Raw genomic sequence first — 13,389 nt, forward strand, 5'->3', positions numbered from 1 at the left:
ACCTGATATTTAGTAAATACAATGGCAGAAAAGCTCCTGCATTCTTTAGCGGATGACGACACCGATCTGCGAAAGCAGATAGGATGCATATCTTTGGTCGTCAACATATTCTCCTGGCTTGCTGCATTATCCAAAAGAGGCTTCATTCTAGTACCCCCAAGTGGGGATGTGTTTATTTTCACTTATTCAGTTTGCAGAAGCTTGTCTTTTATGTCTTCCCTTTTGTTTAATTTTACTCAATCTCTGAAATGATTTATGATTTATCATTCAAGCTTTTGTTTAGGGTTGAGAGCGTATGGGTCATGATGAGTCAATGACATAAGTGCCATGATGAGTCAATGACATAAGTGCTTCGTGAATAATGGAGAAGAAGAAACCACTATACACCTTTTGTTCTCTTATATATATTGATCAGGGTCAGACTTCTCAAGTTAAAAATCCCTAAATTTGATCCTTGAGCCGACGACTTAATTGTGTTCTCCTTTCTCAAAGCTGACATAACTTGTGTATTTGTTAAGTTGATCCAACCCAACTTGTTTACTTCAAGTCAAAAGTTTATCTTTTAAGGGATGAGAAGAGTGTAGGTTTTAAAATAAGATGAGAGAAAACTGTAATTTAAGTTTTTCTCATAGGAGAAGAGTGTGTGTTTCAAAATAAATGGGGAAACAAGTTTAATTTAAGCTTCTCCAAAGGGGTGAGAGAATAATTTACTCAAGTTTTTATTACAACTAACAATTAATTCACTTCTCCTACCAATACTGGTAAATATAATATAGAAAGATTATATAAATTTTTTAAAATTAATACATTAATCATATCATTAATATTTTCTTAACAAATGTAACTGTCTTACCTTACCTGTGCCTTATAAATAGGAAATTAGGAATAGATGAGAAGTATATATTAAAAAAAGTAAACACATTTTCAAAAGAAGTAGAAAAAATATCCAAATTCAAAAAACGTTGCCCGTTATAAGAAAAACTGGAAAAGTGCATATTCCCTCCCTTTTTCTTTTCTTTTCTGCTTCTTCATTCATTCACCACCACTCACAGAAAAACCTAGGGTTTCCCTTCCTCACTGAACCCATTCATACAACTTCCGGTGCTTCCTCCGCCACCATCTCCACGCACCACCACCGATTTCACAGTTCCCAAGATGAACCCAAACCCTTCACATCAACCTCCACCTTCTTCCACCTACCAGCCCATGCTCAAGGAATCGATCAACCGCTTCTTAGCCGAGTATCGTCGAGGCGCTACTGATTTCGGCGATTTCAGCTCCATCTTCTCCAGAATCCTCCACAGCACCCCTGACCCGCCGATTCAGCTTGTTTGGTTCTACTCCGCCCTGGAATTTCACACCAACAAGCTGGGACCTGCTGCAGATGAATCTTCTAGAAGAGTTTCCGTGGCTAAGGGTTTGTTCCAGTTGCTGGTTTCGTGTTCGGGGTGCTGCGGGTCCATGAAGAGGATCGGTGTTCTTGCGCCGTTGGTGTTCGAGCTGTGCCGGTTGGTTGTTCACCGCGAGAGGGAGGTGGAGGGGTTGGTGGAAGGGCTTGTTAGTTATTGCAGTATTTTGTGTGGGGACGTGGTTCATGGTGATGACGGGGTGGCGATTTTGGAGCCGGATTTTGTGGATTTGATGCCGGTGTGGATGGTTGATCGTGATGGTTCATGTGGGGTGGTTGGGGATTGCGTGAAGGGGTTTTTCCCTCTCGCGAGCGATGGGATTCGGAAGGGGATTGAGATGGGTTGTGATGTTGGGTCCTTGGCTGGGATTGTCATGTGTGAAGCTCTGTTGTTGAAAATGTGCTTCGCGTTTGATTCGGGGATGGCTAGAGAGGAGCTGGAGAAGAAGTTGCACGCTTCCGCGGTTCAGACCATAACAGGGTTTCGGAATTCTTACTTCCTAGGTAAGATCTTTGGTTGCTCATATGGAAAATTGATGCTTCTCTTATTAATCAGGACTTAGAAGTGTTTAATAAAAATTATCACCACTATATTCCAAAAAGAATGTTGTTTGAAGTATGCACATAGATTAAGAAATCTTTAATTATGGTATAATATTATGATATATTGACTAAAATATCCCATTAGTGTTACTCCTACTTAATTTATGTTAAGAGAAAAGGGGAAATAGAATTAATAAAAGAGAATGATGATAGGTGAAAAGATGACATGATAAGGGAGAGATATAATTATGGTAGTTACTTAAAATAATTACAAAATCATTAGATGAGGGTATGGCTGCAAAAAAAAAGTTAACAAGTTTTTAATTCCTATAACAACAAAAGTTTTAGAATAGAAGAGTTTCGGAATGGAGGGAGTAATGTTAAACTCTACTTTGGAGTCCATCCCCAAATTTCTATAACAACAAAAGTTTTAGATAACAGTGTGTTTTAATTTTCTTAGTTCAAGCTTTACCCTTATTTGTTTATTTCTCAGCTTGACATTGATCGAATGCTTGTGCTTTCTGGGGTGACCTCATTACAGTTTTCGTGTTTCTACTTCCTGATTGCTTATTGGTGCATATCAGATACCCTTTTCAGGATGATGTTGGAGCCAGTTTTGCCAGTGGTCTCCCTACTGGTCAGTACCGTGTCCTCTTTTATTTATTTTTCCTTAATTATGATTTGGAATTCGGGGCTTTTAGGCTAAATACCTTTTTTTACTGGAAAGCTATGTTTGTATCACAAAACTTTAGAGACAAAGCTTACATAATTTCAAGCTCTCTTAGTCCTCATAGCACGGTTTGGTAGAGGCCAGTCATGTCATGAGGTCACTGTCATCTGTAGAAAGGTTAATCAGGTCAGATTGCAATAAGATCCAACGGTACTTATTGTTGGCATGCAAAACATGTTTTATAGAATATAGATGGGGTAAGCTGTTGTATCATATGAAGTTCAATAAGTTAACAACTTAACGCTCAAGCTTTATTCTTTATAGGATAATAACTTAGGTAAGACCGGGAGTTCAAGTATTGATTGATTTGATTCTATTGAGCGATGTTGGAAAATTATGATTTTGTTTGGACTATTAACCTTTCTAGTAAAATTATACAGCTCACCAATTATTCATGAATAGTTTCTCAGTTGCAATTTTCAGTATATATTGTCTTTGAAAAGGGTTACTGCTTGGTTTGCTGCATTAATTAGTCATTTCCATATTCTTCATGACTTCACGGACATTGAGTCCAATACCGGGCAACCTTCATCTGTTGGTAATTTCACTTCTTTAGTTTTATAGAATGACTTATTAAGTTTCTCTTCAAGAAGTATTATGATGCATAGCTTATTTTTTCACTGTTATGTTTAACAACTAATTAACTGCTTGTTTTACTATAGGGTTCTGAAAATGAAGTTCTTCTAAAAGAAGTCTTGTACCGTTCTGTGATGATGATGGATTATTCATTCATTAATCCCCAAGCCAGAGTTTCACTGTATGCCAACAGCTTGAAAGATTTGGCTATAAATTGGTTGTTTGTTGCTGAATTAGCTGTACAGTCTGCTAGGTATGAGAAACGATTTTTGTAGCTGTGAGGGATGAAAGGGCTTTCTAGAATGTTTCAGCTGATAAATCTCAGAATCTGCTTGCTAACAGGGAAAAAGGTGATCAGGGGAAAGCTATTTCTTATGTAAGTGCCTTCTGTAGGTCCTGCATACCCATTCAATTGATCAACTGGGTTATTAGTCAAAGTGGCGTAGGCAGAAAGATCACCAGACCCAATGTTTCCACTCCCATAGCTCTCATAAGTGAGTGCCTCCAATTTCCTCTTCAAAGTTCTTTTTTTTTATACTTCGTACCCTGATGAGGCCATTGTAATACTTTAAATAAATTCAGTATGAGGCCTCCAATTTCCTCTTCAAAGTTCTTTTTTTTATACTTCGTACCCTGGTGAGGCCATTGTAATACTTTCAATAAATTCAGTAAGCTGTATTTCTTAATGTGGCTGCACCGAATTTCAAATGTTATTACTGTAATTGGGGATGGAATTCAGATTGCTGTTAACCTCATTTTGCTTATTCTCTTCCCTTTTGTTTTGTTTCCTCGTGCATCGTGCATCGATTAATTAGTGATTTATTTCATATTCAGAGTGGCTTCTAGTTGTTGAGGAGCAAGGATTGGCAGCATTTGGTGATGAAACCGCCAAGCATGGTGCAAAAGCTAACATTTTCACTTCAAGAACAAAGTGCCTGCTGCCAGTGATCAAACATAACTTTAACACTCTGGATAAAAATCTCTTTTCGAATTCTCTACATGGAGGCACGGAGGCAGGTAAAATTGATGGTGATATAGAGATGCATGATACCGCGGACACTGCGGTAAGTTTGTCTTCTGATGGTAGAATGAACACAGCAGCCAGCACTGATGGAACAAGGAAACGCAAAGAAGGGATCGAAGATGATACTAAAGCACAGCTAAAGTTCATGAGATGCCAGTTTCATGAGAATTCAGTGAGAGAAAACTCATTTATATTTGGGCAACAGTGATGCTTTGGATAATGGGAGCACTGCAGATATTTTTGGCTTCATGAAGCTTCAAAAGTAATGAAGCAATATGGTATATATGATTGAAACTGTATGAGGATGCTGGGCTAGCAATTTTTTATGTGATAGAGACTTTCAGCTAAAGGTGCATATGTGGAAATTTGTTCAACCCAGTTTTTAGTTTCATTTAGTTGGCATAATGGCATTATGTTCATTGAAGTCTCAAATTACCTATAACCATGTATCAGTTGACTTGGGCTAATGGCATAATTTCATTGTGTCTTGAAGCCAGTAGTACTAATACTCTGCTCCATCTTCCCTGCAATTTGTTAGTATTGCAATATGCATGTATGTGGAAATTTGTTCAACCCAGTTTTTAGTTTCATTTAGTTGGCATAATGCCATTATGTTAATTGAAGTCTCAAATTACCTATACCATGTACTTATTAGGCATCAGTTGACTTGGACTAATGGCATAATGCCATTATGTCTTGAAGCCAGTAGTACTAATACTCTGCTCCATCTTCCCTGTAATTTGTTAGTATTGCAATATGCAATTATGCATGTATTTGTGAAAACTAGATAACACTTCATCAGTATTTGTATGACATGCAAAAAAGTTAAACTTAAAAATATTTTTAAAGGTTAGTTTAATTGATGAAAAATCATTTAATATTAGCATTACTAAATGTTTAGTTTTTTAAAAAGAAATCTCTAAAGAACAACAAGTTGCATATTAAGTCTATGAAAACATATATAACTCAAAAAAATTAGAAAGTGACTGTATTTCTCTATAACTGCTAGTCAACCAAAATACTAGCTACCACACAATGAAGTCCTACAAAAAATTATATAACTCATTGGTAGATCATCAAGGCTCAAGAACCTACTATTCTGTAACTTATTAATATGAATGATAGAAAAAGAAAGTAGTAATGAGTGAGACATAATAGACAAAGTGAGCAGAGGGGTAAGCAGTTATCACATGATAGATTACTTTTATCAAACTAATTTGTTTTAGGTCACCATCCCTGAAAATTAAAATAAATCTCTCTCGATTAATAATTTCATATATAATTTCTTTTAATAACTTCTTGAAAAGTTAATTACAACTATCCAGACATCACTTTTAAACACACAACAAGTGATTCTTCCAACAGAGAAGCTCTAATAAATGCAAAGTGATTCTTTCAATAAAGAAGCTCTAGTAAATGCTTCTGTATCCAAACGAGATCTAAATCAATTGGTGATCCACATTTCATTGTAATGTTTGGACGTTTTGGTTAACATGGACTCCAATATGATGGGACCAGCTAAAAAAAAGAAAACAAGTTAAAATTCCCAATGTCGACGATGGACTACAATATAGTATTATATATAGCTTCTTGTATGAGGAAAGCCTTCTGGTGAGAGAGAAAGAAAAGAAAAAACGTGACAGCTACCAATTAATTTTACAAAATCACAAGCTGATTTAGGCCTTTTAGTTTCTTCCTGCATGCATACGGAATTGTTGCATAGTTGATACGTACAATGGTAATAAAATTGTAGGGGACAAAGGATGCCAATTTTAATTGAAAGTGATATTTCTGATTAATGCATTATATTACATATATGTAGTGGAGCCCATCTTCTCTTGTAAAGCCACACACCAAAAAAAAAAAAAGCCACACACGTCTCAAACTGTGTATGCATGGTTTGTTCAAAGCTGACTTTGGACCTTTACTTTACCATTTTTTTTTAACTAGATTGCTCTGAAAATACCTACCCGAATTTGTGGCGAAGGTCAAATGTTCTAAAGAGTGTGACTGATCTTATTATAGTAAAGAGTTACCGAACCCTAGTTAGGATGTGTGATGTGACGTCATGGAAGAAGTGCTTTGTTGGACTGCTCCTCCGTGAAAATGACTCATGCTTCTAGTATATGGAATCAAGTGGATATAGAGGTCGGTCCTTGTAAGACACTTTGACACTCAAGTCAGCAGAGATGAGAGATAAATAATGATTAGGGTTAGAAGATAGTGTATACATGAGTTGTGCACCCTTAACATATTTATACAATAACAAACATGGAGGGAGCCATGTGAAGATATGATGATACATATTAAGTACTATCCAATAATAGTAGATATTATCTTGATTAAGAATCTTTATTCTCATATGCCCAAGTATATCATTTTATTCTAGAACAATTATTAAGAATTGAACTTTCGACCAAACAAATCAAACAACTCGTTTTAGCCATTGTAATTGGTATTCATTGTTATTCACGTATCTTTATTATGCCAGTGTAAAGCTTATTTACCCTTGGCATTCAATTGTTATTTGTCACGTTAGAAACTAAATTTTAAATTTAATTAAAATAATAAATCATATAACTTTTTAATATTAAGTGTCATGAAACGAATGAATATTGGTATAAAGAAATTTTACATTTCTTTCTTACTATTTAATTTGTCCATATTATTTACTTTATATTTTGATTAGAAGAATCTAATCAGTCACTCAAGTCAAGTGTAAATTTCTTTGATAGGAGGATGATGAAGGTGAATGGTGATAAATGGGTTATGCTTCTGTCTAGGATGACTCTGCATTGTGGTGTGAACTCTCACCGGTTATACATACGAGGACACTATGACACGTGTCACTAAGGGTAGAAGATGAGGACGATGAAGGTGGGTGATGGTGATAAATGGGTTATGCTTTTGTCTAGGATGACTCTGCATCGTGGCGTGAACCCCCGCCGGTCATACCTATGAGGACACTGTGACACTTGTCACTAAGTGTAAAAGATGAGTGAAGAGACAAATGAGATGGGAACATACTTGGTAGATTTCTCTTGACTCTCCTTTAAATAGGAAAAGGTTGACGAAGCTAAGGTTGTGTTCAATGCTCGCCTCGCACTTCGCAATTGGCCCTTAGATCTTGTTGACATGTTGCTAAACGATGAAGACTGGTTTTGCTTGTGCCAAGGTTAAGGATGGTCAGGAGATGTTAATGTTACTCTCTGTGTTAAGTGTCGTGGTCGAGGATGCCAAAGACATGTCAATGTTGCCCTCTCTACCAAGGTGTGAAGGTCGATAATTCTCATCATACGTCAATGTCACCCTTCCTCCTATGTGAAGCTTAGCTTGCTATATGATTGACCCTCAAATCCTTTATACCTGTCCCAGTGTCAGAAGAATAAACAATGAGAATTGGCTTGATTTGTGGTCATCTTGTCCTTTTGGTTTTATCAACTTGGTGACCATTGGGTGTGGCTTAGAAGACAACCGTGATGTGTTAAACCGCTAAGATTTTCTATATGGTGATGGAGTACTTAACTCGTTCCATTAAGTCAGCTCGGGTTGTGTATCTCATGGATCATCGATACGTCATCCTTAGGCAAAATAATTTAGGATAGTCGAATCGAGGCTAACAGTTCGAAACGTACTGAAAAATGTCGACTTGCTATCGATACATCGTCAGATGATATGCTTATGTCGGTTTGACTTAAATGACTCAGACTATTTCAAAATAGGTCGTCTCGACACTCATAACTCAACATGTGCCGAGGCTTCCAATTGACCAAGGTGTTCGAGATGACATAATTCAAATTTGTTTTACAATTTACATACTTGGATTTTTTTTTAAATATTTTTCAAGTGAACAAAAAAGAAGAAAAAAAAAATTGTCGGCCTAGGCAAAAGTATGGTGAGTGGAAGCGGAGAGTGAGTTTCCAAGTGTGGATGCAGACCGCTCGTGATGAGACCCCAACAATTGCCACGCGATTTAAAATTGATACAAACAAACCCAGCGTCGGTGACTCGTTCTTCACTCGCTCGAGTTCATTCAACTCACTCTCTTCTTATAAATCCAACACTCACTGGCACTGCAACTTCACATTTCATTCATGGCTGATTCAACGTCAAGCGATTCTGTCTCGGTAGACATGGATTCCCTCTCTCCTTCACCCAAGGTATTCACATCATCACCTTCTATCAATCAATCACCAACTGTTTTCTCTTCAATTTTGCTTTCACATTTTAATCTTCTGAGCTTAATCTGCATTGTTTTGTTGGATCCTGAAATTGGGACTGTATGGCTGAATAATGTGAACTTGTAGCCAACTGGATTGACGTAGTGGTTCCGCACTTTTTCTTTTAAGCAAGTGGTCGAGGGTTCGATTTTCAACTTTTGTGAATAGAAAAAAAAGTAAAAAACTCATTCGCCAGTCTCTTACCGCTTAGTGCGTTGACAGTGAGGCGAGGATTAGTTTCACGACTATCGGTTGTGAGGATACCTTAGTTAAGATCGAAAAAAGAATAATGTGAATGAACTTGGGATTTTGAAAGTGGATTTAGTTAGTTACTATAGTTCACTTTTGGATATAGTTAATTAGTGTTTCTAAGTGCTTACAAGGTTTGAAGAGTCAGTGAAGTTTTTTAGGGGTTGTGTTTTTTAGGCTTTTTTTTCTGTGTAACTTTTTATCAGTGGCAGTATTCTGAGACCAGAGTAAAATAATGTTCTTTTGAAAAGGGATCTCTGATTCTCTTCACATGAATTGTACCTTGAAAGATTTGTACCTTCATGTTATGAATTGTTTCTTTACCATGTGACTTCCCTTTTGTGAATGTATGCGCCTGGTTATAGTTTCTTTTAGCCGAAGCGATTCCACTTTTTGTTGTTGTCACACATGCTAAATGCTCACTCATGAATAGCGGCTTGAACGTCAAAATGAAAAAAAATAATGATTCCTTCATGGAGATGCTTGAAAGGAGTTTCAGACATGATTTTCTTCATTGCCAATCATAAATCAAACATGCTGTTATTACTTATTACTTATCACTTATCACTTATCACTTAGCATAAGAAATTTATTGTCTTTTCTGGTTAACTTTACGTGCTGTTATGGATTAATATGCTATTGATATCTCTCTGCAGGAGCACATCATCAGAACACGTCATGGTTCTGTCTCTGTTGCAGTGTATGGAGACCAGGACAAACCAGCTCTTATCACTTATCCTGATCTGGCTTTAAATTGTAAGTTTAATGGATTTTAGAATTTGTATATATTCACTTGATTTCTTCTTGTTGATTTCATTAGAGAATTGCATTTTGTTTTGTCTTGTAATTGCAGTTTTTATAGTTATTCTAAGTTCTAACCATCATGGTGAAAATTTAATAATCTGGTTTTTGCTGGTATTAAATATGTATCACAATCGTCTTAAAACAAATTAAACATTTGATTTTTTATCTCCTCAAAACTGCAGTTCTGCTCCATATGGAGATATTTATTTTCTGAAAAGTCGAGGTTTGCTCTTTAAAGTTCTTTTGCAGAGAAAGTCAAATAAAAATTGGTGTAGCCTGACTTTTAACAACAATAAAATAACTCTTATCCCAGTAGTGAGTCGCTATATGGTTCACCCGACACCATTGCGCTCGATCAAAAACCAAATTTTGTGGAATATTGTTGACCATGAGGTTGCTTTTAACAATATCTTCCAATGTCATTTTTGGCCTCCCTCTACCCCTCTTCACAAACATTGATTTATTTCTTAACGTCGTTTATTTAATTGACATACTGACAATCTTTCCTTTTGTTTTCATGTATGTGGTTTCATCAGATGTCTCCTGCTTTCAGGGTTTATTATTTTGTCCTGAAGCATATTGCCTGCTGCTTCACAATTTTTGTATATATCACATTAGTCCACCTGGGCATGAGGTTTGTAGCTTTACATCTTAAAGCTGCACTACAGTGTTGCTTGATTCTTATCTCCACACTGTTAATTTATCTGGTTCCTTCTCATTTTTGCTTTCTTCAAGAGCTATTGCAGTTGGGAGCTGCTTCAATTGATCCAGAGTGTCCTATTCTTTCTGTAGATGACTTAGCTGATCAAATAGCTGAGGTTCTTAATATTTTTGGGTGAGTGTCTTCTAATTTAATCAGCAATTGCTTTCCATTTAGTGGCAAGAAAAAACATTGCTTGGAAGCAAATTCCATTTGGCTTAAAATATTGGCAGTTGTGTTTTAATTTACAAAATATTGGCAATTTTAAACTCCTTATAGAGAGTGGACATATATAAAGTGATTGGTTAATGATTTATGTAGCTCATTCTAGAAGATAATTCATCCTGTCCTTCATCTTGGAAAACTTAGTCTGACCCTGCTGCTCTTTTTGTTTGCAGTCTTAGTTCTGTCATGTGTATGGGAGTAACTGCTGGGGCTTATATTCTTACCTTATTTGCTGTAAGTTTTCATGTGTACTATCCCTTAAAAGGCTTTACGATAAAGATACTTAGTACTTACAGGGCTTTCTAATTCTTGACAACAGATGAAGTATAGACAACGTGTTCTTGGATTGATACTTGTTTCTCCTCTTTGTAAAGAACCATCGTGGTCTGAATGGCTGTATAGCAAGGTTCTTTTTTTCCATGCCTAAGAGATTGTATCTTGTAAAAAATATAAAAAACTTCTCTGAAGATTTCTTGTCATATTTGCAGGTCATGTCAAATTTATTATACTTTTATGGCATGTGTGGGGTGGTGAAGGAAATATTGCTGAAGCGATATTTTAGCAAGGTATATTTATATTTACCCTTCCAAAAGCATTCATTGTTCTACTTCCAGTGCTGAGTAATATAATTTCATTTGTTGTGATAGGAAATTCGAGGTGGTACTCATTTACCAGAATCAGATGTAGTTAAAGCATGCCGAAGGGTTAGTTAATATGTAGTTTTCATGTACGGATTGGGTTATAACTGGTAATTTGTTTTATGAAGCTGAAAACTACTTGTCTGAGTCAGTTTTAATGCTTTCTGGCAGTCATTGGATGAGAGGCAGAGTCAGAATGTGTGGCGGTTCCTTGAAGCTATTAATGGGTATTATTGCACTCTTCTGATATTGTGATTTTTTTTTGAATATTTTGAGGGCCAGGTGGGTTTTAGCAATGGTGATTTTAATTCTCTGTAAGATGTTTATCATTGCTAAAGGTTGTAACATCGCTCACGAATATATATATATATACATTCATGATTCGTCAACACCCGCACGACATCTACCTCACACCTAAAAAATTACATTTTGGAAACTAATTTCCTAAATACAAACTTTGAATTGCATTCCAAAATGTAAAATTTTACATGCGAGTTCTACCAGTTTCCGGAAATTAGTTTCCAAAATGTATTCACATTCTAGAAACTAGTTTTCGGATTGTAATTTTTTTAAAAGTTCCAGAGATTATTCCAGAATGTATTTTTTTTTATTCTGGAAATTTCCAGAATTATTATATAGCCAATTACATTCTGAAAACTAGTTTCGGGAATGTAACTTTTTAGGATGTTTGCTTGGTGTCCGCAGTGTGAGCAGGTGTCCACGGTCACTGTTGTTACTTGTTAATCATATGCTTGTACTCATGGCTCTGATAAATTATCTGTTTTGATGCACATATTGATAGTGCAACAGTTAAGTTCACAGATTCTTCTGGGACAGCAATGTTCTTGGTGCTTAGGTATACTTCATTTTCATTTAACTTTACATTGTTATCTTGCAGGAGACATGACATAAGTGAAGGCCTGAGAAAATTACATTGCCGTTCACTAATTTTTGTTGGGGATACTTCTCCATTTCACTCGGAGGCTCTCCATATCACTTCAAAGTTAGACAGAAGATTCAGTGCCCTAGTTGAGGTGTGTGCAATAGTTCAATTTCCTATTTAATTGTGTCACAAGAATGTTTATGTATTTTTTTGATAAGCATAAGAATGTGTATATATCACTGAAATGAGGTTAGGTTTAATAGATGTTGGGGAAACTGCAGGTTCAAGAATGTGGGTCAATGGTAACAGAGGAGCAACCCCATGCTATGTTAATACCAATAGAGTACTTTCTCATGGGATATGGCTTGTACAGGTCATCCAAGATGAGTGTCAGCCCTAGAAGCCCCTTGAGTCCGTCTTGCATTTCCCCTGAGCTTTATTCACCAGAGAGTATGGGTTTGAAATTGAAACCAATAAAGACAAGAATTTCTATGGAAATTTAGTAGTAGATGAATAAAGGGAATTTGCTGTTCCACCTTATCTTAGCATGTTTGGATCAGCTTCAAATTATTCCTGCAAGCTAAAAGTTACTCACTGAAGCTCCTCCTCAGAGTTTACTATGGGTTTAGAATCAAATGTAGAAAGATTTCCAAACACGCACCTGATGAATGGGGGATGGTAGATCATTGTAGATAAGAAAATAAGAAATCAACCAAAAGGGAAGAAACATCAAGAGTTTAGTAGACATGAAAAGATAGTCATTCTTTCACTTGTAATTATAGATTTTAGTCAATGAGTCTGAAGCCTGAAGTTGGTGAAGCTTCGGAACTTTTGTTTTTGTACTTTTTTTAAAAGGAAAGCTCTGATTATAATTGTAAAGCAAACACGGAGGGCATGAATCATAGCCGTGCTATCTCCTGCAGTGCTTGAAGTCAATGAGTCTGAAGCCTGAAGTTTGTGAAGCTTCGGAACTTTTGTTTTTGTGCTTTGTTATCATGATTATGGAAAAGTTTTAAGAAGAAAAAAAAAGATCATCTCCAAGAGAGCAGAAATAAAATGAAGATTGGGTAGTTCATTGGTAAAGATAGGCAGTGTTTTTACCTTTTATACTATTAGTTCACATTCCAGCATGCAGATAATTAATGTCATAAATATATTTTTTTTTGCAAGATAAATAAATACAATAACATAAGTCTTTCTGTTCTATTTGAAAAGATGGCTAAATGCGTTTTTGGTCCCTATAAATGTAGTGTTATTAAGTTTCGTCTCTCGATTGCAAAAACGTCCGTGCCTCGAGAGAAATACTCCACTTTAGTCTCGTTTCATATTGGGCTAAGATGCTAAGAGCACATGTGATTTGAACATTATACACATATTTTTACCACAAAA

At 36.1% G+C, this 13,389-nt stretch overlaps 2 protein-coding genes across 2 annotated transcripts; both read left to right on the top strand.

Moving 5' to 3' along the window:
* Positions 1–999: 999 nt before the first annotated feature.
* LOC130720769 (uncharacterized) lies at positions 1,000–4,875 on the top strand. The gene is made up of 5 exons (XM_057571465.1): positions 1,000–1,912; positions 2,536–2,588; positions 3,344–3,510; positions 3,600–3,751; positions 4,092–4,875. Exons 1-5 carry the CDS (start codon positions 1,156–1,158, stop codon positions 4,487–4,489), a joined length of 1,527 nt encoding a protein of 508 aa, XP_057427448.1. The 5' UTR covers positions 1,000–1,155; the 3' UTR covers positions 4,490–4,875.
* Positions 4,876–8,200: 3,325 nt separating this feature from the next.
* LOC130720175 (protein NDL2-like) lies at positions 8,201–13,083 on the top strand. Its single transcript, XM_057570796.1, has 11 exons — positions 8,201–8,441; positions 9,407–9,506; positions 10,091–10,188; positions 10,301–10,389; positions 10,653–10,713; positions 10,799–10,885; positions 10,968–11,045; positions 11,127–11,183; positions 11,289–11,344; positions 12,016–12,151; positions 12,282–13,083. The coding sequence occupies exons 1-11, from the start codon at positions 8,376–8,378 to the stop codon at positions 12,501–12,503; spliced, it is 1,050 nt and encodes a 349-aa protein (XP_057426779.1). The 5' UTR covers positions 8,201–8,375; the 3' UTR covers positions 12,504–13,083.
* Positions 13,084–13,389: the final 306 nt, after the last annotated feature.

This window comes from Lotus japonicus, chromosome 5, assembly GCF_012489685.1.
Source record: "Lotus japonicus ecotype B-129 chromosome 5, LjGifu_v1.2".
NCBI classification, from domain to species: Eukaryota; Viridiplantae; Streptophyta; class Magnoliopsida; order Fabales; family Fabaceae; genus Lotus; species Lotus japonicus.